We start from the raw sequence: 24,305 nt of genomic DNA on the forward strand, positions 1-24,305 counted from the left end.
TATGGTAAAATAATGGATATTGTCTGACCATGGTGTAACAGGCTTAAATCTTTACCAGCTTCACCAGTCGGTTTAGTCAATTACAGGCCTGTGAATATGAATACCACTACCAATAAACCTTCCAGGCCACACAGTGCGATTTAACTGAAAAAGGTTTAATAGAGGAATTTTGCAATGTATAGGAACAATGCATTGTAATGTAAAACACATTGATTCACATGTGCTCTGTAAAAATCGACTCACAAGTTATCAAAAATATCTGAAAAATGCTTTACAGAGATATGACTTTTGACACTGAGAGGATACTTACAATTAATACATTAATTGAATAAAAAATACATTGTAACAAATGCATGTAAACCACATAATCAAGTCTGGGGATACATCTATAATAAACAGCACATTCAAAGCCAAATAAGATATAAAATTCAGCTCAAAGGCGATAATCTGTATTCATCAATTCTGCAGTTGTAAAATTAATCCAGGGTTGAAGGTAGAATACAAGAGCTGCTTTAAATAAATAAACATTCTTTTACAGTTCATACATGTTATTTGTGTTGGACTTTTTGAAAAAAAAAATGGTGAAGATTCAGTAGAATTTAGTAGGTATAGTGTGTGTCTGTACGTACTACCACTGCATTAGATTGAAAGACTGTTTACATCTATGTGAACATGGCCATAAATATATGAAAGCTCTAAAATTAGAGCCTCTAGTGGCGATTCCTACATTTGGTCTTCAGTCACACTGGAAATTTGTACTCTGATGTATTGCCGGTCAAAATATTGGTTTTTGAGGTAGGAGACATCCTGTCTCAATGAGTATGGAAGATTTTAAACAACCTCATGCGTCATGTTGTAGCACTCTCCCTGCCCCATCTCTTCTGTCTTCGCGTCACAGTGCTCGTCCATGCACGTAATAATCAAGTGCCTTATATTACATGCAATTACTGCGCACATTTTATCAATGAAATTTGTGTTGCTAACTGACGCTAACTGCACAGTCGTTCCCGGTCTGAGAAAGTTCAGACTCTTGCATATTTATGCGCTTGAATATGTGGATTCTTTCTACACATGAATGAAGAATCCAAATATATACAAAAATATATTCTATTGTTTAACAAAATAAAACAAATCATCGATAAGATCGATTTAAGATACATTTAAGTCCTCCTCCACTTCATCCTCCTCCTTCACAGCTTGACTGTTGTCACCACGATCCATGGGTACACCCATCTCTTTTTGCAGGGACGCTAGGCTGGCTTGGCTAACATAGTACCTGATGTTCTGTGATGGCAAAATCTTTTGAAGCTCCTCCAGCTTACGGTAGGCCTGGGAAAAAAATGATGGAAAAGAGAGCAGTAAATCTTAGTAAAGAACACTTTCTTTGTCAGGATGCCGATATTTTATAATTTCACGTAATAAAAAAAGCTAGACAAAAATGATAGTCACCACTTGGAAGTTGCCTTGCTGACAGTGGTGCTCCACCAGAAAACCAAATGCATCTCCAATCCTGACAGCAGGGTCCAACTCCGGCTCCTCCAGCAGAGCTTCACATAACCGCACCGCCTCATCGGCATCCTCCATATACAACCTGCAGACAAAAGCTCAAAACATCAGATGACGATCAAAGCCAGACAAATGTCCAACACAAATGTCTGTTCAGAAGAAAAATAAGGTACTTATTAAGAACAATTATGAGTTGAATTCTTACCTGCGTGCATGGACAAATTTCTTGATAAGTATGACTCTATGCTGCAGGTCAGCCAGTCTTACTTCCTGTCGTCCAGTTGAAGAGTCCTTTGCTTTTGAGAGGCACTTGACCGCCTCAGTCAAAGCATCTAGGGCCTTTTCATAGTTCTGGTAGTCATCAATCTCAACCTTAACAATGGTAAACAAGAGCAGCAAGCATACACTGTGTTATTTGATAAATAAGTATTTTGCCTGAATTATTCTCTATTCAAGTTACAACTATAAGAACCAGACACAGAATAACCTAATAACTTCATTTTCTAAGGAAACATTGATCCTACTGAACATGCTTGTTGTTATTTAAAACCACAGCCCTAAATTTAATAACAGACTTCTTTTAAAATGCTTATTGTCATTTCATAACCAGACAAGTACCAATAATAAACATCATGAAATGGAAGGATATCTTGTATGATAAGGTGACCAGATTTCTCAGACAAAATCCGGGCACATTTTCAGCTCAGAAGCATATATACCTCCTTAACACATCCTGTTTTTATTTTTGTAAAACTTAAAAACGGGGACACTAGACCTAGAGCTGTTCTCATTAGGGCCTGATCCTAGAATCACCCCTACTTCATACTTGTCCTCCACTACACCTCAGAGAGGAATGTTGTAATGTTTACTGAACTACATCTATCTGACAGCTTTTTCTTTATTGCTCCAGGCTTGTTTCTGCAACAGCTCATTGAGTATCGGATACAATAAAAACTATTGAGGAAAGATTTTCCTTTGACATTGATGCAGTATTAAACGAGATCGCTGCAGTCGGCTGCAGAGAAACAAGCTACAGTGCAAGTTAATAGGATAATTGTCCAGCTTGTATTTACGTTTATAAAAGTGCTCGTTTGTTACTGACAGACTGAGATTAATATTCTAATTGCTGACAACATTATGGAAAGGATTGCTAAGGAGGTCGACCTTTCTGTTAAAGATTAAGATCCTTTTTTAAAACATAAAAAGTCCGCGAAATCCACCAGACTTCATGTAAATAATATGTTATTTTAGCATCCTAAAATACGTTTTTTCTAAAACATCTCTGAGCTCTGAGCAGCGCTGGCTCTGGCTGTCTTGAGCCTGTGTGTAGGGTGTGCGACTATGGGCTACGTTTGGTCAATGTTTTCTTTCGTTCATTCCAATTTCGGGTCTGTCAATCGCAGTGAAAACCTGGGACATTTCCGGGGACAGATCCAGCCGGGGACAGGTCAACAAAAACCGTGGACTGTCCCCAGAAGCCGGGGACGTCTGGTCACCCTATCGCATAAGGTTTTGCTCTACCTGAGCACAGGCTTCATAAAAGCCAGCCAGCAGGTCCGGTGCCCTGCCTTTAGTGTAGAAACCAATGATTGTCTTCAAGATCTCTGGATTTTTCCGCCAGTCCAGAGACTGGAGGTAGTTTGCGGCCATGATGAAAAGCTCCTTCTGACGACAAACATTGGCAAAGAATACTATTTTCTCTGTGTCTCCTGACTTTAGCAGGGCCCTCATGGCCTGTTTAAAAAAAAAAAGACACATTCAAACATTATTACGGTCATATTTTAACTTGCGTGTGCAATTATTTGTGCACATGACTTCATGACAGAGTGTTTACTACACACCACAGTATTACCTTGGGCTTGTTGCCCGCCTGTGTGTATTTCTTGGTGGCCAGGTGGTAATTGCCTTGACGCATGCAGCAGTCCGCTATCCTCTCCAACAGTTCCTTTCGTGCATCTTCAGACAACTCTTTTGAATCAGTTACTGTCATTCTCTCTGCCAGCTCCTCTGTGATGGTTAAGCTCTGGGTCACACACAACTCCAAGGCTTGATGGTACTTTGTTCATAGACAAATGAAAAGACACACATAAACTCGAGTAAGCACATGTGAACTAATATTTTCATCTATGGGTGATTATGTGTCACAAACAGATACCTTCTTGGCTGCTACCAGTAACTCCACAGCCTTCTCATACTGGGAATGTGTGATAAAGAAGTCAGAGCAGCGTGCCAGTAGGGCTGGGTCAGAGAACTCATTGAGATCCTCAGCGATCAGCTGAAGTGCAGAAAACTGCTGGGTGGCAAAGGCCAATTCTAGAGCTTTGGAGACGTAACCAGCCTACAGTGGAGAGAATAAGAAGAAGAAAAACATACAGCTGTATAATTTCCCCCTGGCTTTACATATTTGGCTCAATACTGCCCCCTCGGGGAATGATTTAGGAGACATCAATCTGAATGTAACCTCAGTCATTCCAAAAACAGCAGACATTTGTTCACTGTAATTTAAAAAAGGTTTTACTATATGAACTTGTTCATGTATAATTGAAATTTGTGAGGGACCTTGTGAAACAGTGCGACCGCTCGGTCCATGTGGGTGCCTTTCTCCTCATAGTAACAGGCAGCCTCCATCATGTCCTCAGCATTACTCAGCAGAGCCAGGTTCATCAGCTGGTCATCCAGACCATTCTCCTGTTTAGACACGACACACATGTCAACAACCCACTGAGAGAAAGACTGGAGCACAGCAACAACAATGAATGAGCAAACATGTTAAGCATTTTCACCAACGAATACCATGATAAATAAATGTATTAATATATGAATACATAAATACCTGAGTGTCAGTAAGAATAGGCAGAGAAATACACATACAAACGCTTTACCTTACAAAGTCGTATGGCATTGTTGTAGGCCTGAGCTCGTGTGTAGAAGTGGACAGCCTGTTTGATATCATCATGGCCCTCATAGTGTCTAGCCAGGTGGTATGACGCTGCCCTGTCACCTGTGTCATTGGCTATCTCAGATGCCTGGTATAATAAATAAATACATTCTCACATTTATGGACAGCTCACTATATCATTGTTATTACTGCATGTTTATTACTGCAATACAAATCACTGTGGACTCACTTCAAAACAATTAACATCTATATCTGAAATAAAGCCAATTTATCCAGCTTATCCTGCTATTTCTTTCATTAAAATATTACTTGACAATTTAAACTAAGTCACCTTCTGAATGTTCCCCATGTAGCAGTGGACTCGAACCAGGGAGAGGTAATCCTGGGCTAATTCATAAAACCGCAGCGCTGAATCCATGTCTGACTGGCTTTCCAAGTACTGGGCCCACCACTTATAAATGTTCCTGAATAGAGAAGATGATAGGGCTGATTTTTAAATGCATATAGTATGCAAAAAATGTAATATGCTCTTCAAATGACAAGGTTTTAACCATCAAGAGAAACTCTGGACTTACTTGTCTTTCATTTTGTTAACATAGATCTCTAGAGACGACGTGTCATCCTGGAGCATTCTGGGCACTTCAACCCTGTGTGTGTCTGAATGCTCATAACTGTAACAACAGGGCTGACAATCACACTTTGTTTCCATGGTAAATTTGCCCTTACATAGAAAGACACAAATACTTAAATTCCAAACTACAATATCATTGACACAAAACAACAGATTCTGTCTCACTATGTGAGGGCCAGGGTCTTGTCGCCGATGGACTCCAGGTATTTGGCATAATTGTAGTAGGTGGTGCGCAGATGGATGCGATCATGGTTCTCTGCTGTTTCCAAAGCTTGCTGCCATTGGCCAGAAGCCTGGTAGAAATTGTTCAGCAGGTCATAACGTTGACAGCACTTGTACAACTTTTCTGCATCTTCCTATTGAAGGACAGGAAAAAGAAGATTGAAAGATAAATGCTTTTGGTCCAGAAAGTCCCGTAGTCTTTGTGTAGTGCACTGCCTAGGCCTAAAAAAAGGATGTGTTATTTGTAGCGTAAGGACGTGGCAGTATGTTGGACTAAAGTTTTGGGGATTATTTATGAAGAACAGAAAAATTATCCTCTGGATAGATTTTATGATCTGGACTGAGAGGATGGCGTTTCTGCTTTCACTGTCTTATAGTATGTTCTCTATTGCATCGTCCATCTTTTCCAGGGTTTTCCCTCCGTTTTTGAATGTATGTATGCATAAATTATGACTGAATAGAATGGCTGAAGAAATTAAAATATAGTACGTTATTAACTAAACAGTCTATGTCATATTTTAAATTACAAAAGCTGTAAGGTAAAATGAAAAAAATGGCCAAACGTGATTAAATAAATAAAAATTTACTCCATAAATAGGGCTGAGATAAATGGGCACATGCCACTAATTTATATTAGCTTAATTGTGAGTGAGGCATCTCCCATCGGTCATTTACACTGCTTGAATCTCTTACCAGCATGCCGAGCTGAATGGCCAACATAGCCACTTGGGCTTCTGGTTCAGGCTCAGCCTCGGCCTCCTTCAGGGCTTTTGCTGCCCTGGCATTTCCCATATTCCCAAGGCACACACGTGCCACATCCAGCCGGCGGGTTTTCACACACATCCGTGCCATGTTTTCCCATACCGCTTTACTACAGAGAAAAGAGAAATGGATTGTTTGCAAGGGCAATGCGTAGCTCACTGCATTGGTATTTTATTATTCAACAGGGAATACAGTTACACACAATTATTTACAGTTTAGCTTAGGTCTGTACTTTAAGTCCTAAACCCTCGCTGGCTTGACATCGAGTACTGAAGTATTGTTTCAATATTTATCATTAAAACAAACCCTGCCCACAAGCAGTGATATAAGCATAGAGATACAAGAATGTATGCAGTACTTTAACCCAAAGCAAGAGGCAAGCTTTTCTAACTCGGTCACTGATGTGAATCAGCCCCTCTACCCCCTTCTGCTTCAATTCCAAATTTAAGATTCCACAGCCATCTGGTCTCTATTTTTGTCCACCTCCCTCCTCCTTGCTTTAACTGATACAGATGTGGGCTGTTTATTAGTTAGGCAACAGGAAATACCCCAAATCTTTAGAGGCCCTGCTAGAAGTGGGGGAATGGAGGTCGAGTGAAGAAAAAGAAAGCAAGAGCAGTAGCCAAAATCTTTCTCTATATGGTCACAGAAAACCAACCCTGACAATGAAATGTGAGATGCTTGCTGAGAAAAATAGAGCTAGCTGCACACAGGGCGGCAAGATCTAGAGAGCCAGAAAAGGAAAGACAAGAGAAGGAACAGGTCTACATTTGGCCTCTCTTCCCATCCTCTTTTCCCCTCAGGAAACACATCCTGTTGCTGGCTGACTGTGGCGGCCAATATGCTTGTTGCACACGAGAGAGAGGACTATAGCAAACGCCCCCTGGGCTCCAGACAAAAGAATACACAACAGTGACGTCTAAGAGGGGGTCTTTTGGACACTCTCACAAAAACACAAAGACACACATACACATTTAAAGTGATCATGAAGGAGGGAGCGGTCTGTTTTAAACCTGTTATTAATGCTATACAGTTCCAAACTGATGTCTTGGATTATGACGAACAGCAACTCCCCCACATTTAAACTCTGACCTCGCGGATTTGCAAAGAAACAGTGAGAGAAAGAGAGAGAGAGAGAGCGATAGAGAGAGAGAGAGAGAGAGAGAGCGGTAGAGAGAGAGAGGGAAATACAGAAAGAAGCAGAAGGAGGTGGGTTAAAGGACATCTTGTTCCAGTTAGACAGTGGGTTGAGAGACAGTCTTGGTAAGCCTCAGTAAAGCCACTGAGTTGTCAGCGCCGAGCAACACTTTCCTGAGAATCTATGCTTATTTGCATCTGTACTCTTCCAAGAGGCAATGTGAAGTTGCTGAAAGGAAAGACAAGGAAAAAACAAACAAAATAATCTGTTGCCTACACAGAGAAGCCAGCTGCACAAACAGGAGTCAGACCAGTGCAATAAGCAACGCACTGAAGAAGGAAAAGGAGAAGAGAAAGAAAAGCAAGCAAGGACCAAGATCCAAGAGTCAAGCTGCAGCCAGCCAGAGCCAGGGGAATGGACCTAGGTGCCAGTTGGATTAATCCCCGCGTACCCGAAGTGCTGTCTGAGGAGGAGGGCTGAGGCTCTGCTGCAACGACAACCAACTCCTGAATGAGGATGAATGGAGATGTCCTTTAGCTAAGCCTCAAGACAACACTCTTGACAATTCCACCTCTGCGTGAGCTGGGACAGCACTCGCTAACAGCTGGAGGAGGAGGTGGTGGTGGGGGTGGTGGTGGCGGAGGAGGTGGAGAGGAGCCAGGGGGCCCAAAGCACTGTGGGTGCTGCTGCCCAAGAGGAGAGGCCAGGGAGCGGGCAAGACTCTGCAGAGGATCAGGGGTCGGTGGAGGGACACGAGGAAGGGGGAGAGGTGGCGGGCGCCAGGCGTCGCATGGCCGTGCAGAGGCTAGTGGCGGCAGCGGTGGCAGTAGCCCTGCTATCCCTGGTCCTAAATAATGTTGCAGCCTTCACCCCCAGCTGGGTCTTGCAGGCCCTGGAGGACGGACGCAAGCGCAGTGTAGGACTATGGAGAATGTGCCCCAATGGTGGGGAAAGGGGCCGCGATGATCTCCAGGCTGGGAGAAGGGGGCATGGGACACAGAGGCACTGCGAAGGTCTGGGATGGGGCTCTGACTATGCAGGCTACCAAGAATCCCGCAGCACTGTCAGATGTAAGTTTTTATGGTAGTTTGGATTTAAAGTGCAACATAACAATGTTATTTATGCATGCTTTGTAAAGAATAAAAAAACAAGAATATTTGCCTTCAAATTGAAAACTTCAAAGTGTCCTATCTCTTTCAGACTGGTTGACTGATTGATTGGTATGTCCCAGATGTAATAGTTCTCAAAAGCAACAAACGCAGTACTAGGGGTATTTTTGTGACCGGTATCAGTTTATACTATAAGTAGTCATTTTTTAATGTGAACTGTGAGTTAATAAAGAAATACATTCTATTTTCAGCAGCTTCTGATTTGGTGACAGAGATGGTAACTTTATCTCAAATCTTAACAGATCAACTTGTTATGTACACCATCAATAAATACAACCCAAGTGCTTTGCTTTAGGTCAATAGCAGTCTGATGTATTAGTGTTGACAGTAGCACATGGCAGCTGGCCAATAATTTGTAGTATGCAATTCATTTTTTTCTTTTTGTTGGTCAATCATGTTGCTGATATGGTTTAAACATATAAATGCTATCTGGATGAGAATCAGTGTTGATCTGGATTTACCTGCTTTACTAAATTAAGCTCCATTGAGAAATTTTAATTCAAGTAAATTCTAGCCAACTTTCCTAAGCACAATAGGCCCAATGCGTACTAATATTAGACAAAGACGCGCCTCTCCATTCATTATAAATCTGGTTTGTGTCAATGTCAGCTTGCTACAAATGGATACCATATTCCCCTTTAAGATCAAGACCTTGAAGACTTAACCTAGGCATTTAGATCACAGTGCAGGAAAAATGACAAAGCTCTTCTTCTGGTCCCTCAAGTGCAGTTTGACATGATGCGGGCGTGTAACCTGATGGCGACGGTGGCCCTGACTGCTGGTCAGCTGATCTTCCTTCTAGGCCTGATGGAGCTGCCCTTTATCACACAGGAATCCCAGTGGTGGGAGGAGGCCATTGCTGCGCTCTTCCAGCTAGCTAGTAAGTACAGGTGTTTCTAAAACTTTTTTTGTTAGCATCAGCAGAAAGACAAGCCTCAGAGAAGCACCTCTTTTTTGAAGTATCCTTCTATCCAACAAATTATGCACATCACATCACACCGAAAAAGAAAACCAGATGCTGCAGGGCAAAGTTCACATGCTCTCTGACAGCGTGCCAAAGACAGGGGATAAAATCACAGGGGGAGCTAGCCTGGCTGACTCTCCTGCACTGAAGATCAGGGTCTGGGGCCAAATACTGCAGGGATACAGCAAAATGAAGCACACCTCTTTACGCAGTTTCAAATAACAATGGATTTTTGGAAAACGGCTGCTCGACTACATTTTTTACTAAATGTAAGTCCAAATCCATGGCAATCTCCGTGAAATGTGATAAGTGCACAGTAGTGGAAGCTATGACAATATTTGATCCTACTGTACTACTACTCATCATCTTTTTAATTTAACCATGGTTTGCTGAAATCACAGTGTTTCTGATTTAATAAAACAACAGACCACCCAAACTAAATGAGAAACTAGGAAACCAGAAAACAGAAAGAGGGCCATCCTATGGTTAAATTAGCAAAGAACATAATTAAGTGTAGTCATGGTAACAAACCCACTCCTTCACAACCAGCACCTATCCCACTGTGCTACATCAAGAACTGCCTGGTATGGCTTGTAGCAGTGCCCCTACAAAGGAACTGTGTTGTGTTGTGTGCAGTGGCTTAGTCGGTTGGTGGTATCATTGTGGCAGAGCAGCATAAAGGGGGTCTGCGCTGGTTCTAAATTTAGTCCCAGTACAGAGTCCATGGGCCAGAGATGCAGAGAGCCAGGGAGCGACTGTCGGGCGCCAGGATATCCCTGCTCAGGACAAGGAAATGTCTGTGACTACCTGTTATGCAAACCCCAGAGCTAAAGAAGGGAAAAGAGGGGAGGGGGAATCCACGGGAAAGACAGTTTCGACAGGGACCGTGTGTTTGTGTGTGCACTGGCAGGAGGGATTTGTGCAAGCATGCAGGTCTGTGTATGTGTGTTGTGATTGTGTGTTTATAGTGTGTTTTGGTACAGAAATGTCCTGTGGTACATACAACACCAGGGTGGGGATTGCCTCTACCTAGATAAGATAGTCCAGCTTTTGTGTCTGTGTTTACAAAATGTCCATGAGTCATCGTTGGCGTCTTTGCACACATCGCTGCAGGGATGAGGGCTTTTATCTTCTGAGACCTTGGCGAGAGGATTGACACCCACCCAACATTACAGTATTTTCCAATATTTTCCAACACCAGCAGCCAAACATCAGTGACCAGGAACTCATCTCACCACAGCATGATTAATAAAGACTATGGCAGTATAAACATAAATTGTTATCCCCAACATGGCTGCTGGAAATGTATAGCAGTTTTAAGAATATGGTCAATGATGACCAATGAGACAATGTCCGCAAATGCCTTAGTAGTAACAATATGTAGTAACAATAATGACAAAGTTTAAAAAGAAATACAAAGTCCACATCGATTTCCCTGACATCTAAATATAGTAATGCTCTCTAAAAATGGCATCTTTCAACTTTACTCTCTTTTCTTACCATATATGGCCAACAAAGCTCCTGCGTCATAAGCTGACATGTATCTTGGCAACTGGGATGCTTCCAATGAAAAACAGTTACTCAGGACTGGAGAATATTAAGAGCAATTAAGAGTTTAACAGATACAATTACAATTAATATGTATACAATATTAGTAAAATGTGTGAAGCTATTGTGTTTTTTATGCTTTTCAATGTTGTTTTTCAATATATTTGACATTTTTTCATCATTTCAGTGTTTTAATAGAATTTGAACCTAAGCAGGAATAGACAAAACAATTTATATTCAACAGCCATTTACTAGACCAATTTTCTACTTTGTCCGACAGTAAACTCAATACTTTGGGGATTTAGACTGCTGGTCATAAAAACAAGCAATATGATTTGATGGTTTCAGGGAATTTAATGGGAAAATATTTTACTATTGAATGAATTGATAAATAGTAGAGCTGTGAAGATTAATCAATTAATCGCCAACCATTTTGATAATGGATTATTCGGTTTGAGTAGTTGTTTATGAAAAAGAAATTTTTCTTTTCTTTACTCCTCTATCACAGTAAACTAAATAGCTTTGAATCGTGGACAAAACAAGAAATTTGAGGATGTCATATTGTGCTATATAAAACACTGATCGACTTTTTTCACCATTTTGTAGACCAAACAAGTTAGCCATTAATCGAGAAAATAATCAACAGATTAATCGTAAATGAAAAATAATTGTTCGTTGCAGCCCTAGTAAATAGAGAAAATAATTGTCAGATTCGTCAGAAATATAAGCCAGTTAGCTGTCTTCGAAAATAAAAAACGCTGCAAAAATTCATTAATAATGGCTTGCCTTCACTAAATTCATTCGAGGGGCCTCATTTTTCCACTACAGACAGTTTACCATTCAGTAATCCATTCCCTATTCCTACTTTAGACCTCCCCCACAGAATCAGTTAATGGGCTTCAATGAATGGAGATATTTTTACCCATCAAACTCTTTCTGAGGAATGTTTTCATTTTCAGACGTGCCAAAATGCTCAGCTATTGCAAGCAGACTGTGGGATAACAATATCCAGTTCCATTCATTGATATCTCAGCGGTTTTGGCAGGCCCAGGCTGAAAGCACAGGATTAGTCGTATCACCCTCGGACACAACTCTGCAATGTGTTTTCTGAATGTACAAAGCTCTAACAGGTCAAAAGTCATGACCATGGGCCATGTCCCTCTGAGATGCACATTATCATTTCTGTTGATTTTGAAGGGTTTCCAACCGTGGGGCTCATCGGTTAAATGTGGCTCAGGAAGGAGTCAAACTTTTCCCAGAAATCTGTGGCTCAGAGAGAGATTCCTGTTAATAAGGGAGGAACAAAGGTTTGAGCAAGACATCCAGGCAGGCTAGTCACTTATCAATTATGTGCCCTTTAAGAGTAAACCAAGACATAACTATTTGGAAAAAAAACAAACCAGCAAAATGAATTTCCAAGTGCTGACCTTAAGATAAGACTTACTCTGTGACACAGCATGTCAAATGTCCAGCAAATATATTAACCTAGAAGCTAACTAAGAAGGCGTGGAGAATAGGGAAGGAAGGAAGGATGGAAAGAGGAAAAAGGGGAAGGAAGTTTGAAAGATAAGTCTGTGCCAAAAAAAGAGGTTCACACAGCCCACCCTGACTGAAACCTGGACAGGAGATTATTCATTTTCTTGGATAAGGAGCCAGACAGGTTAAACATGAACAGATTGAGCAAGCACTCTTATGTACACATGGTGGTAGACACGCAATGATACACAGACACAATTATCCACATCCTCACTTAAAACAATGACATTACGTCTTACTGTATTGGTAGGGAAAGAAATATAAATGAACTCCTCCCTTGGTGCCGCTGACTTCTTCAGGAAATGAACTGATTCATATCCTAAAGCACCAACATCCATATTTCCAGTGATTATTTTTGGTAACTGTATTTATACCACTGTGGATGAGGCAAGTTTGCAGACATGTATTCTTGTGTCTACAGACTACACTCCAATGCTGTAAATGAGGGATTGATGGAGGGATACTTAAACAGCGGCTATAGAATGAGGAAAGCTGTGTGGTATGGATATGATAACAAACTTTCCACAGATAACGTTGATAAAACAAAGTTGAGATCAAAGAAACAGCATGGATTTAAAGGTTGTGGCTTTCGACCTTCACATGCAAACAGGCGTTGCTCATTGCGTGACTTGATGTGAATCAAAGAAAAGAGAAGATAAAACATCTCAAAGGCTTTTCTGCACATAAATTCATGCTCAGATATTTTTACACTATTGAGAACTTTGATCTCGAGATCTTAGAAGTTCTTCCTAGGAGGAAACAGATTTCCAAATTCAAAGGCCGCACACAGAGCTCCCGCTGAACTGTGAAATACAATGCTACAGGGAGCATGTGGGATTCCAAAAAGAAGATCACTTGCCACGCACTCTTCTTTTTTATTGTAACTTTAAAGTGTGAATACCATAGAAATACTAAGGTAGAAATATTACAATAAATACATAGTCACAGAAAAGAAACTATTCTTCAGAAGAGCTCTTTCTCCTTGCTCTGCCTAAAGAACATTTTCTTTTTCTGTGACCAGTTTTTAGATGTTGCTACGTGAGAATGGCGGTGCATTTTCACTGACTGAACACTTCTCTCTCTGTGCTCATGAACAGGTTTCGTGCTTGTGATTGGACTTGTGACCTTCTACAGGATCGGGCCCTACACACACTTGTCCTACTCCTGCTACTTGGACATAGCTGCTTGCCTGCTGGCCACAATGGCTGCGGCCATGCTCATCTGGAACATTTTACATCGCCGCGATGACTGCCTTGCACCTCGAGTTATAATCATCAGTCGCTCACTGACATCACCTTTCCACCCAAGCCTGGACAATGACTATGTGGAGTCGCCTTGTTGAGCCAAGTGACTTCATATGCCAAGCAAATAAAGGACAACAGACAACTCTGACAAGACTGTGCTCTCAGCTTTTCATGTTTTACTTCAGCTAGGAGCCTCTTATGTCACATTCAAGAGAAGAGGGAAGTTATGTGGCTCTACTACAGCTGGACTAATATGTACCTGCATTTGTAAAATTTTATATTTTACTACTTCTCCCACCATAAACAAAGATATCAGAATTTTTTTCGTTTGCTGCTAAGTGCACAAAAATCACAGAATTAACTAAAATGTATGTATAAAGCAGCCCTAAAGTACCAAACATATTCAAAACTGTATGATATTTCATTTATTCCTGCTTGGGTGACCTGAGTTATAGCTAAATATGGAATTTGGACGAGGACCGTCTTATAAGAAACATCCTGCTTATTCAAAGATCAAGCTGGAACTTGACCTGTCTTGTTATTTGTGAACTTATTAAATGGCCTCCTGCATAATTATAAATTGGAAATTATAAAGGGATTTTGAACCCATAACACTAGAATACCTCATATTTGTTTTCATTCATTTTAAGCTTATTACAAATATAATACATATTAATATTAAGGATTTATGTTGCAAGTAAGTAAACTAACAAGGTAAAAGCAGAACAGTCACTCTGCCTTTTTGGTTGGGCTTACCCAAATAAGTGACAATATTTTATTTTAAAACATCCAATGAGGTGATATTTTGATCAAATAAATGCACCTATTGTAAAGAGGAAATATTTTCACTCTATTTTAATTAGTAATAACCACATTCCTATTTTTCGACTTGAACAACTGAAAATAAAAAGACATATGACTTGCCAATGAATGTATGTGAATTTTTTTAGCAGTACTTGTTAAACTGATAGTTACTAATGTTTTGGCAATGTACTGCATTTTGAAAACACATTTCAATAATTTTTTCACGATGCTTTCTCTGCTCGCTTGTGGTACATACTGTATACTTAAATTAATATAATGTTGTTGTATAAAGAACAGTGCTATCACTAGTACTAGTATTACTATAATACTTCTGCAAAGAACTCCAGGCCACCTGTAGGTTTCCCCCATTGCCAAACATAGTGACACATTAAATAATAATATCTCATATCAATTCAATAAATGTACTGGTAAATATTCAAACACATTGGTTGTTGTTGTTGTTTTGCTTGTTATGGTGTCCAACACCACACCCAACAAATGGACACAGAACTTCATTAATTAAAACCTTTCTAAAATGACAGATATACCTAAAATTAGTTTTAGATTAACCTTTAGCAAACCTTCATGATTATATCTATGAATTTCTAAAGTCAAAGTTCCAGAGTTTTTTACATTATATCACAGCGGGGATATATTGTGCAAGATACATACAGTGCAATTAAAAAGTATAACTACAGTATAGTGCAAGCATGTGCTGACAAAATGTACTTTTATTATTAAGCTTAAAAAGGTCTCTATAGTTTTAAAAAGAAAAATCCTAAATTTGAAAACATACCCAATCTACCAGTATCTGACTAGTCAAATGTTCAGGTGCAGCCCTCAGAATTTGCTCAGGTGTTATCACATGACCTAATTACAGTTTTATGTAAAGAACGTATTTCAAAAGTGGACGTATGTATCTTTGCTGAAGAGGGCTGTGAGAAATAGTTGAAAGGTAAAAAAAAAAAGCCTTTTTTTTTCAAGAATGAACTTGAACTTCCATGCTTACCCTCATGTTTTGTTAGGCGTCTATGTGGACTGTCATTTGATCGATAGCACAGTATAACAAACTGTTATATAACCGAAAAAGAACCGTGAAATTTTCATTTATACTTTCCCCTGACAAATGGTATACACTGAGATTATCAGGGCCACATGTACCACAGCCAATGATTATGTCTACAACATTATCCATCAGTGTCTGTTTCACCCCTGAACACTTCCTTGAGTGTTTTTGTTCCTGATGGAAATGGCTTTTAAATAGCAAATGCAGTGGCAAAAAGAGAGTAGGAGAAGACTGCATGCATGTGGGCAGATAACCCTGCAGCATGTCACCTAAAGTCAAGGACAAAATGAATGAGAGGAAGTAGCAGAGTCTGGACTGAATAAAGACATTCCAACCTGTATCTGACATGCTGCACTGGAAGAGTGACATTTATACTGAGCATATCTGTTTTGGATAAAGTGAATTCTAACTGTCATAATGTTTTCTACTTAATTCAAAACATATGAGGATGAGGCTAAGTAAAGCCCTGTGTACCAACTAGATAATATAAGCTGGAATCCTGGATCGGGAGCCAGACTCTGACTTATGTATGAGAGTTTTATTAATTTCAAATATCTGCACCATAGAGACAAGTCCCAGAAGGTACAGGTTACTGCTGCCGGAAATGCATATTCCTGTGGGTGGAGATATGTGGGAATCAAACACAATACCAATCTTTAAAAGAAAATGACCAGCAATAAAAATAGCCATCAATGAGGAACTTAGTAAAGCTGTCATCATGCCTATTAAACTCTCTGGAATATCCGGGCAGTAGGATATGCTATTTTCCCTTTGGTTTGTTTTTATGTTATATTTGTACGTGCAAAAGCAACACAGCAGAATTCCAACTAAGTGCCCTGAATCACGTATTCTGCTAAAGATAATATCACATCTTTGCTAAAATCAGATATACATTCCCCAACACACACACACACACACACACACACACACACACACACACACACACACACACACACACACACACACACACACACAGGAATAGACACGCACATCCTTTTAGTGACCTGATTCAATGTTTGCAAGAATGGAAAGGGCACTCCTTTTGGACAAAACTGGCAGGGGGACCTTGTGTGTGTGTGTGTGTGTATGTGTGTGTGTGTGTGTGTGTGTGTGTGTGTCACAGTATGTTTAGAAACATACATCCCCTCCAAACACACCCGCACACTAACAGAAACAGTCACATACAGTATATATACACATTGAAGAGTTCCTTCCCTGAGCACTGACAAAGAAGAAAAAGTCCTTAATCATGTCCCATGTTTAAATCACTATTTCATGTACTTACATGAACTAAAAAAAGTCATGATCAGTAGATCTAATTTGATTATAGCATGATATGATACACTGAAAGAAAAACTGAGGGCTAACCGACTTTGGTGGTTTTCCTCCAAGTTGTCAGAGGTGCTGAATGAAATGAGGGGTGAAGTACAGCAAGAGGCAACAACGCTACATTCTCAAAGTATTAGTTGCAACGCTCCCACTGCAAACCATTGTTGAGCATTCTGAGAAGATTCAAGGCCATCGTAGCAACAATGATATCCTTAGCCTTTGAACTAAAGCCCTTGTGGAAAGGGCTGCTAGAAGAAGTGATGACAGCAATGAAACAAGGGCATGCCATCCTGCACTTCTCCTCTCTTGAGTTGACACGTGCGATGCTGCTTTATGCACATACTGATGCCTTACCTCTTGATGAGCTTGATAGACTTAAAGGCTTCGTCCATATCGCCAATGGTCAGGTAGAAACTAAAGTTGAGCATGGCGTCGCGGGTGGCCTTCTCACAGTTCTCCAGCCCCACAAAGTCTCTGAGAGCTCGCCTGGACACCATATGGGGGAATTGGGCAGCTGATGGCTGGGTCTGCTGTGGAGGTGCTGGTGTTGTGGCTGTAATCTCTGCTGATCCTGAGTCTCTTTCACCGGGCTGAGGAGGGGTGGCCAGGTAGAAAAACATGGTGTTAAAATTTGAACATGCGATTCAAAGCCAGTAAACAAATGCAGCCTGTTAGGTAAGGTACGCTCATTATTAGTAAAAAAAAAAGTGAAATGCTAAATCTTGGGGACAACGTGGGTTTTGGAAATCGGTAAGACAACAATAAAGCATCACAGAACAAATCTATTCATCAAGACAAGGAACTGGACACAGCACAGTAACATCTAGAGATTTCAGGGATGCACATGTGCTGCTGATCTTGGAGCCCATACTTGTAATTTTTAGCTTAAATGCAGCACATGACATATACAGCCACAGTTGATGGGAGTCAAGAACACTGAAGCTTTCTGAACATGTGTAGGGGACAGACACTTACTTCTGGTAAAAAGACCCCCCCCCTCCGAAATAATAGCTGGGGGTGTGTAAGACCAAACAAACACAGTTCCAAATAAGAATAGACATGGTGCAAACAATCAAAAAACAAAGGATATGTTAAAGAAAACTCAAGATTTGAAACAGCCAGCATGCAACTTTGAGACAACCCCCCCCCCCCCCCCCCCCCCCCCCCCCCGAAGAAACAACACACAAGCAGAATAGAGTGTTCTCCGTCCTCACCTTGCAGCTGAAATAATAGTAGGGCACATCCAGAGCAAGAAGCGCCTGCAGGCCTGAAGATTTTGGGTAGCAGTCCTGTAGGAGGAGCCCATGCTCCTGCGTACAGAAGAGTGTCACTACCAACACATCCACCTGAGCAGAAGGAAGGCAAGACACTGTCAAAACTACTTTAAATTGACTTTGAATTTATTGCATTTCTCATCAATCCTCTAAGATAAATGCGTAGATCATCATGTGTCTTTTTGGTTCTCAAAAATATTCAAATCATACTCTAGCACCAGTTGTACCAGTTCTAGTCAAAACTTTCAGCATGCGTCATGCTTTGCTCATAGAGCTGTACAGGACTATCTCAATGTTAAGAAGCATTCTTTACCGCATCCAAGAAACTAGCGGATAAGGATTCAGAGCTGATCGGCACCGTCTCACAGACAAAAAGACGAGGTTCACTCTCATCCCAGAATTGAAATACAGGGCAGCGACTGCTGAGCTCTGTCCCCTGAAACTGATGCCTGAAACACAGTACATGTAGTATAAGACAACCAACGGAGAGAATTCTACAAAGGTAGAATACAAATACAGTTAAGAAATACACTTACTTTTGACTTTCTTCTGGCTGTAAGATACCACTTGACGGTCTGCCAACAAAGAAGTCAAAGTGTGTCACTGTGTCCATCTCAACGTCGTAAAAGTAAACTTTGTGATCCGGTCGCCCGTTAACCTGAGAGAAATATTTACATACAGCTCAGTTAAATAATGACATAAAATGGTCACATATTAAGATGCTGACATATTTTATATAAGTCTAAGATCTCGAAAACATGTATAAAAAGAAGAGAGTAAGTGATGTCCATTCACCTGAGAGATTAGGATGCTGACTTGGCTGCCGTTGGCATTACATTTGACTGACCTCAGGGCTCCCAGATTAGCAATCTGGTCAGCCAAGTTCTTAGCACTGCAGTGAGCTTTGGCATCTCTATAAAGACATGTAGAAAAACAAGCATCGTTGGAGAAACAAGTATTTGGACATAGAAATTGTCAATAAAGAGAAATTTACAATACATGGCGGTTTGCTGGCTTTCACTTTTTTTTTAAAGATTTAAAAGATCATTTTGGGGCATTTGAGGCCTTTACTTCTCTAGGACAGCTAAAGACATGAAGGGGGAGAGAGAGGGGGTATGACATGCAGCAAATGGCCACATGCACCACCTGCAGCAGTAACCTGTACCTTCAAGGCAGAGTCAAACCTGCGGCTGCTGCATGAGGGAGTAAACCTCTATTCATGGGTATATATATCAGGTAAGCTACCCAGGCACCCCTGGCTTTGTTTTTACTATTTATTTTTATTTCAAGGAAGCCAGAATTGAAGTGAAACCAACATCCACATTAACATTATACCTTCTGGAGAGGTCAAAGACTTGAATGTGTGCTGTGTCTGTGCCAACCACCAGGTAAGACTGACACACACTGAGTAGTACAGGGTTGCCCTCTGACTTGGAAAAGTTCAACAGCTGCTTCACTGTGCCCTGAAGAAAAGAGAGACAAAAGATGGTTCAACAATTTATAGTGACATACACCACTTGCCTGTGTGTTTAGAATCAATTCTAATTCAGCAGTAAAACACCCAGCTCTGTGTTGAGTGAATATTGGAGAGTAAGTTCGGGGTTAAGACAACGGACCTGTTGCGTGCGAATCTGGACCCTGTTGGGTTCCACAGTGTAGAGGTTCTCCAAATGTACAGCTACAATATGGGAGTCACAAGGAAACGATCCTGGGAAAACAGCAAGAAAGTAGGTGGAGAAAGAAAGTTCAGAAAAATGGAGGAGAAACGCACAGTTTGCAAATGGAGGCAGCAGACGGAGTACAGTGTCGTTTCTTTTTCCACATCTATAAAATGTTGTTTGGTCTGTTCAGTGGGCTTTCGCTTAAAGCTATAGTGCGTAGTTTCTGTCGCTCCCATGAGGAATTCTAAGTAATGACAACACCACTGTTGTTGCAACCACATGAAACAAGCCTTATGTCATCGTGCCAAAGTGGACACACTTGAGATCCTGCGCGCAAAAAATCAATGAACAGCAACAATTTCTAAACACAGCCACACTAAGAAATACAGAGAGTGTTTAGTGGAGCTATTCGCTCTGTAGCAGCTCATTTAGCACTGGCTTGACTGTAAGCTGAACAAAGTTCATTAATATCAAAAAGTTACACACCAAATTTTTAAGTTGTGTACCTGTATTGCGAAGAACTGTCCCTGAAAGCTCATATACAGTGACCTGCTTGCCACTCCAGACTGTCACAGAATCCTGTTGGTATGACAACACGCATCCAGTTACCATGATATCATTTACATTTGTACTTGTCTTCATAGGAAAACCTTTGTAGAGGTATCATAGTCTTTTCTGTAGAGAAATATCACTTCTTCTACTTCTCAACTTCACACTCACATTAGTAACGCAAACTCCTTTAATGTGTATGTCAGACTGCAGAGCCAGGTGCGCTCCTGTGGTGAACTGAGTGATGCTGAGCTGGGTTGGGGTGAGCTGCACTGCTGCCACCTGCTGGCTGAAGTGGGCAGACATCACATGCTCACACAGGATCAGCACCGTGTTCGAATTGTTGGCCACTAGCAGATTCAGACTCGAGCCCCACTGAAATGGAAGGTCTGAGTGAACTTTCCAAGTAAAATACTACACATATGTTTTTATTTTTACATTTGTTGTATTATATAATTCCACATAACTTATATCCATGTGTTCTGTAAAAAGAAAACTAGTCTAGACAGTACCTGTAGCTCAGTGACATTTCCTTCTATTTCTGTGGGTGTCTGTAGCTTCCACTGGACCTTAGTATCCCCTCTGCTGCCGCCTGGCGGCACCACCATCTTCCACATTGCTATGCGCCCATGGCTGGTACCAGCTGCCAAGATTTCTGTGGAGGCCACAACATTATAGAAAAGCAATGAGGCTTCACAAAGTTCGCAACAAGTGGAAACACATTGTGGTAATGAAGGTCCATGTGTAATCAGTCTACTCAACGTTTGAGAATGTGATAAAATAAAAGATCTTGAAACTACCAAGTCCACAGGAATGTGAAGAAAAAACAGCACGTTATACTGTTCACACTATGGGAAATATATTTTGCAGTTACCTTTTCCAGCACAGTATGAGACACAGTTCATCATCTCTCCTCTCTCAAACCCCAGAGTCTCGTCGAGAGGCAACACATAGTTGTCATCTCCGTCGAGGTCCCACAGCCTAAAAAAAACAACACATTCAAGTTTTAAATGGAAATGTACAGTGTATGTGTACAAACAGTATGTGTACACTGACCTGATAACCTGTTCCCCTGTTGCTGTGATGAGAAGGCCATTCTCTGTCCAGACAATGTCTACATTCTGCCCAGTCTTGCTGCTTAACTTAACCTGTCACAAAGAAACATGTTCACAAACCAAACTGATCTTGAGAAGAGAAATCCTCTCTGATGACATTAGTATACCTTCATAACTTCCTGTGCTCCTCCTTCAGGTCCAAGAGTGTACTGTGACAACATCAGGGTATCTGTGATCACAGCAAGCAACCCTCTTTTCTCAAGGTAGAGCAGTTTCTTGATTTCACCCTCCACACTGAGAAGTAGGGTTGTCCTACAATGCTCATCCACACTGTGGACCTTACCTACATACGAGGTACACATGGTTTACAAGATATAAGATAACCATTGCCTCAAAGCACAAACAAGATCTGATGGGTTGTAGATTAATAACGATGCTCTTTGATGTATTTTTTTACAACTAAAATATATGGACAAACTGCTAAAGTCGGCTTGATGTTTTTCTCTTGAATTGAAAAATGTGGTTTTAAGAAAACATGCTCGCTGTGGTACAAAACTACTTTAATAAAGCAATATACTTGAAATACTGAACACAACGAAAAATTTACTCTTACCATCTGCAGTGCTGACGTAGAATGCGAGTCCCTCCTGTGGGCCCATCTTGAGAGGTGCTCCCTTCCAGCTGAACATGTCCAGAGCACTCTCATCACCACTAACTGATGCTCGGGCTAGCATTGCTACATCGCTGCAACATGAGTTAGGTTCTACAATCAGCAACGCAGCATTCAGATCAAGAGGACATAGTGATATCACAATGTTTAAATATGATCTTACTGCCAAGAAGAATAACTAACTCTGAGCATTGCATCCTGTTTACTTACTCCCCAGGCGAGGCTGGTTTGAAGATGCAGCAAGTTAGAGGTTTGTTGTATTCATGCTTCACAAGATGGTTTCCTTGAAGTCTCCCTCTAGCATCTACCTTCCATACTGCTAACGCTCCAGTCTGTCATTAAATACACACAATAATTAATGTGGTTCTATAAGAAGAAATGTGACATTTAAATGGTTTCAGATTGCATCTGCCAAAATAATTTATCCAGTTTATGTCTTGATTACCCTGCCAAGGCTTGTGCCAAATATGCTATGTTGGTAATCCAACCATTGTCCAAGTATTATCAGAAAAATGAATGTTGATCATGTATGAAAATCAGGTCCACCAGCATGTCCAGCAGCTATGAACGAATAGGTACATATGTTTACAAGACATGCACATACGGTATGCAAGAAGAGTCACTGCAATACACTCACCTGATCACCCGTAACCAAGCGGCTACCAGAGCTACTCCACTCCAGCAGTGTAATGCAGGCTGCATGTGTGCTGGCGAGGACTGTTTGATCTCCAGCAGGGTGTGTCAGCAGCACTACCTCTCCATTCTCCCAGCCTAGTGCCAACACTGGCTTTGTGGGATGCCAACGCAGCACTGTGGGCTGGTAAGGACGTTCTAAATGGCAGCTCTCCACATACTCTCCCTGCATATGGTGAGGAATGAAGTTACAAATATTGTTGAGTATGCTTTTATTAATAATATCCACACAGGGGATATTAGTAGATATAAAAAAACGGGTCTTTCTTTGTTCTTTCTCTTTTGTTAATCTGCAAAGCCAAGTGTTTACCTGCTGCAGGTAAAGGTCTACATTTCCACCAGTGGTGGGGCTGCTTGAGGCCACAGCCAGTATAGGAAGAGCTGAGTGCCAGGTCAGCTGAAAGGGCAGACCACTGCTTTCAGGAGCCTCAATACGGTGGTCAAAATACACCGCCATGTCCCCACAGCTCCTCTCTGGATTTGAGAAAACAAACAGGGAATGGGAGCTAAGTGGCGCTTCCAATATTGTACATGGATATTCATTGTGTATTCTTGGGTTTTACTTTTTTGTATTTCTTGTGCAGCTTATTATCCATTTTCCAGCTACTTTGCTGTATTGCTAATTTGTGTTTTAAATGCTCGGTAATCACTAGCTAGTTCGCTCTTGAACTTACCCTCAGATAACATTCAATAACTCCAAATGTTAAACTAATTTCACTTAGCTGCGTTAATGTGACGTTAACGTTGTTTGACTTGGTTAGCGTTAGTTCACTTATGAGTGGATATAAACATCGGTTTAACTAAGCTATGGATTTGCCATAATAGTTAGCACTATCAACTACCATTAACGTTAGCTGTGTGATTAGCTAATGATTAAGTTAGCTTTAGCTGCTGACAGAAGCTAAGCTAGGTAAGCAAGCCAAAGTTAGCATTCATTGCTAGTCCTCGCTACCGTAGAATGTAGTTCAGCGTTCTATATGCAGACCAACCTCACTGTCGTTTTCTTCAGATAAATGCCTATTAAACTAGCTAGTTTTCTCTTAATTACTTATTTAGCTAAACATTGAGCGTCACTTCGAGTGTTGTTGTGTAGCCTCCTGTGTGTGAGCAAAAAGCGTCTCCTACAGTTGCCCCTGACAACTTCGAAGGCGGGACAGGAGGAGGGGTTACGGAAAGAAACGATCAAAAACGAGTTGTTGTAGAAAGTCGTGTTAAAATCAGAGCATTCTAACCGCCCCAAAATAATATGCTATCGGATGTTGCTATCACAGCTTCTTGTCAGTTAATTTAAAAAGATTTTAGTTTAAACTAATTTAAACTTACACTGTTAACACTCTACAAGCATGTTTAGAGTGTTAACAGTGTTTTGGACAATTCAGAGAACCATATAATTGTAGCCTTAGTCAGTCCTCTGAAAAGCTGTCATAGATACACCTCTAGATTAATACATTGTTGGAATAGCCTGTATATACTATAGGCGAATATGGAATTATTTTGTATGTTTTTTTAAATACATTTTATACTGTATGATGTGTAATATGGAGCTCTGAAATAAAGCTTTATATTAGCCAATATTGATATTCAG

The 24,305-nt window shown here is 40.8% G+C and overlaps 2 protein-coding genes across 3 annotated transcripts; one reads left to right on the forward strand and one right to left on the reverse strand.

The window, feature by feature from the left end:
• Positions 1–571: 571 nt before the first annotated feature.
• ift140 (intraflagellar transport 140 homolog (Chlamydomonas)) lies at positions 572–23,872 on the reverse strand. 2 transcript variants are annotated; one of them, XM_034860374.1, is made up of 31 exons: positions 23,710–23,872; positions 23,031–23,194; positions 22,665–22,886; positions 22,238–22,359; positions 21,971–22,101; positions 21,525–21,700; positions 21,359–21,450; positions 21,177–21,283; positions 20,815–20,957; positions 20,474–20,677; positions 20,260–20,332; positions 19,709–19,800; positions 19,428–19,555; positions 18,888–19,005; positions 18,629–18,750; positions 18,406–18,541; positions 18,033–18,164; positions 17,794–17,829; positions 17,173–17,408; positions 5,952–6,129; positions 5,202–5,392; positions 4,981–5,076; positions 4,737–4,869; positions 4,389–4,532; positions 4,066–4,194; positions 3,662–3,844; positions 3,359–3,562; positions 3,028–3,240; positions 1,712–1,878; positions 1,450–1,591; positions 572–1,329 (listed from the first exon to the last, which is right to left on the reverse strand). In XM_034860374.1, exons 2-31 carry the CDS (start codon positions 23,175–23,177, stop codon positions 1,150–1,152), a joined length of 4,377 nt encoding a protein of 1,458 aa, XP_034716265.1. In that variant the 5' UTR covers positions 23,178–23,194; positions 23,710–23,872; the 3' UTR covers positions 572–1,149. The 2 variants fall into 2 exon arrangements, with proteins under 2 accessions (XP_034716265.1, XP_034716266.1); XM_034860375.1 differs by lacking the exon at positions 17,794–17,829.
• tmem204 (transmembrane protein 204) lies at positions 7,949–14,728 on the forward strand. Its single transcript, XM_034860376.1, has 3 exons — positions 7,949–8,228; positions 9,052–9,207; positions 13,473–14,728. Exons 1-3 carry the CDS (start codon positions 7,949–7,951, stop codon positions 13,715–13,717), a joined length of 681 nt encoding a protein of 226 aa, XP_034716267.1. The 3' UTR covers positions 13,718–14,728.
• Positions 23,873–24,305: the final 433 nt, after the last annotated feature.

The sequence above is a fragment of the Etheostoma cragini genome, chromosome 21 (assembly GCF_013103735.1).
Source record: "Etheostoma cragini isolate CJK2018 chromosome 21, CSU_Ecrag_1.0, whole genome shotgun sequence".
In the NCBI taxonomy this organism is placed as follows: domain Eukaryota; kingdom Metazoa; phylum Chordata; class Actinopteri; order Perciformes; family Percidae; genus Etheostoma; species Etheostoma cragini.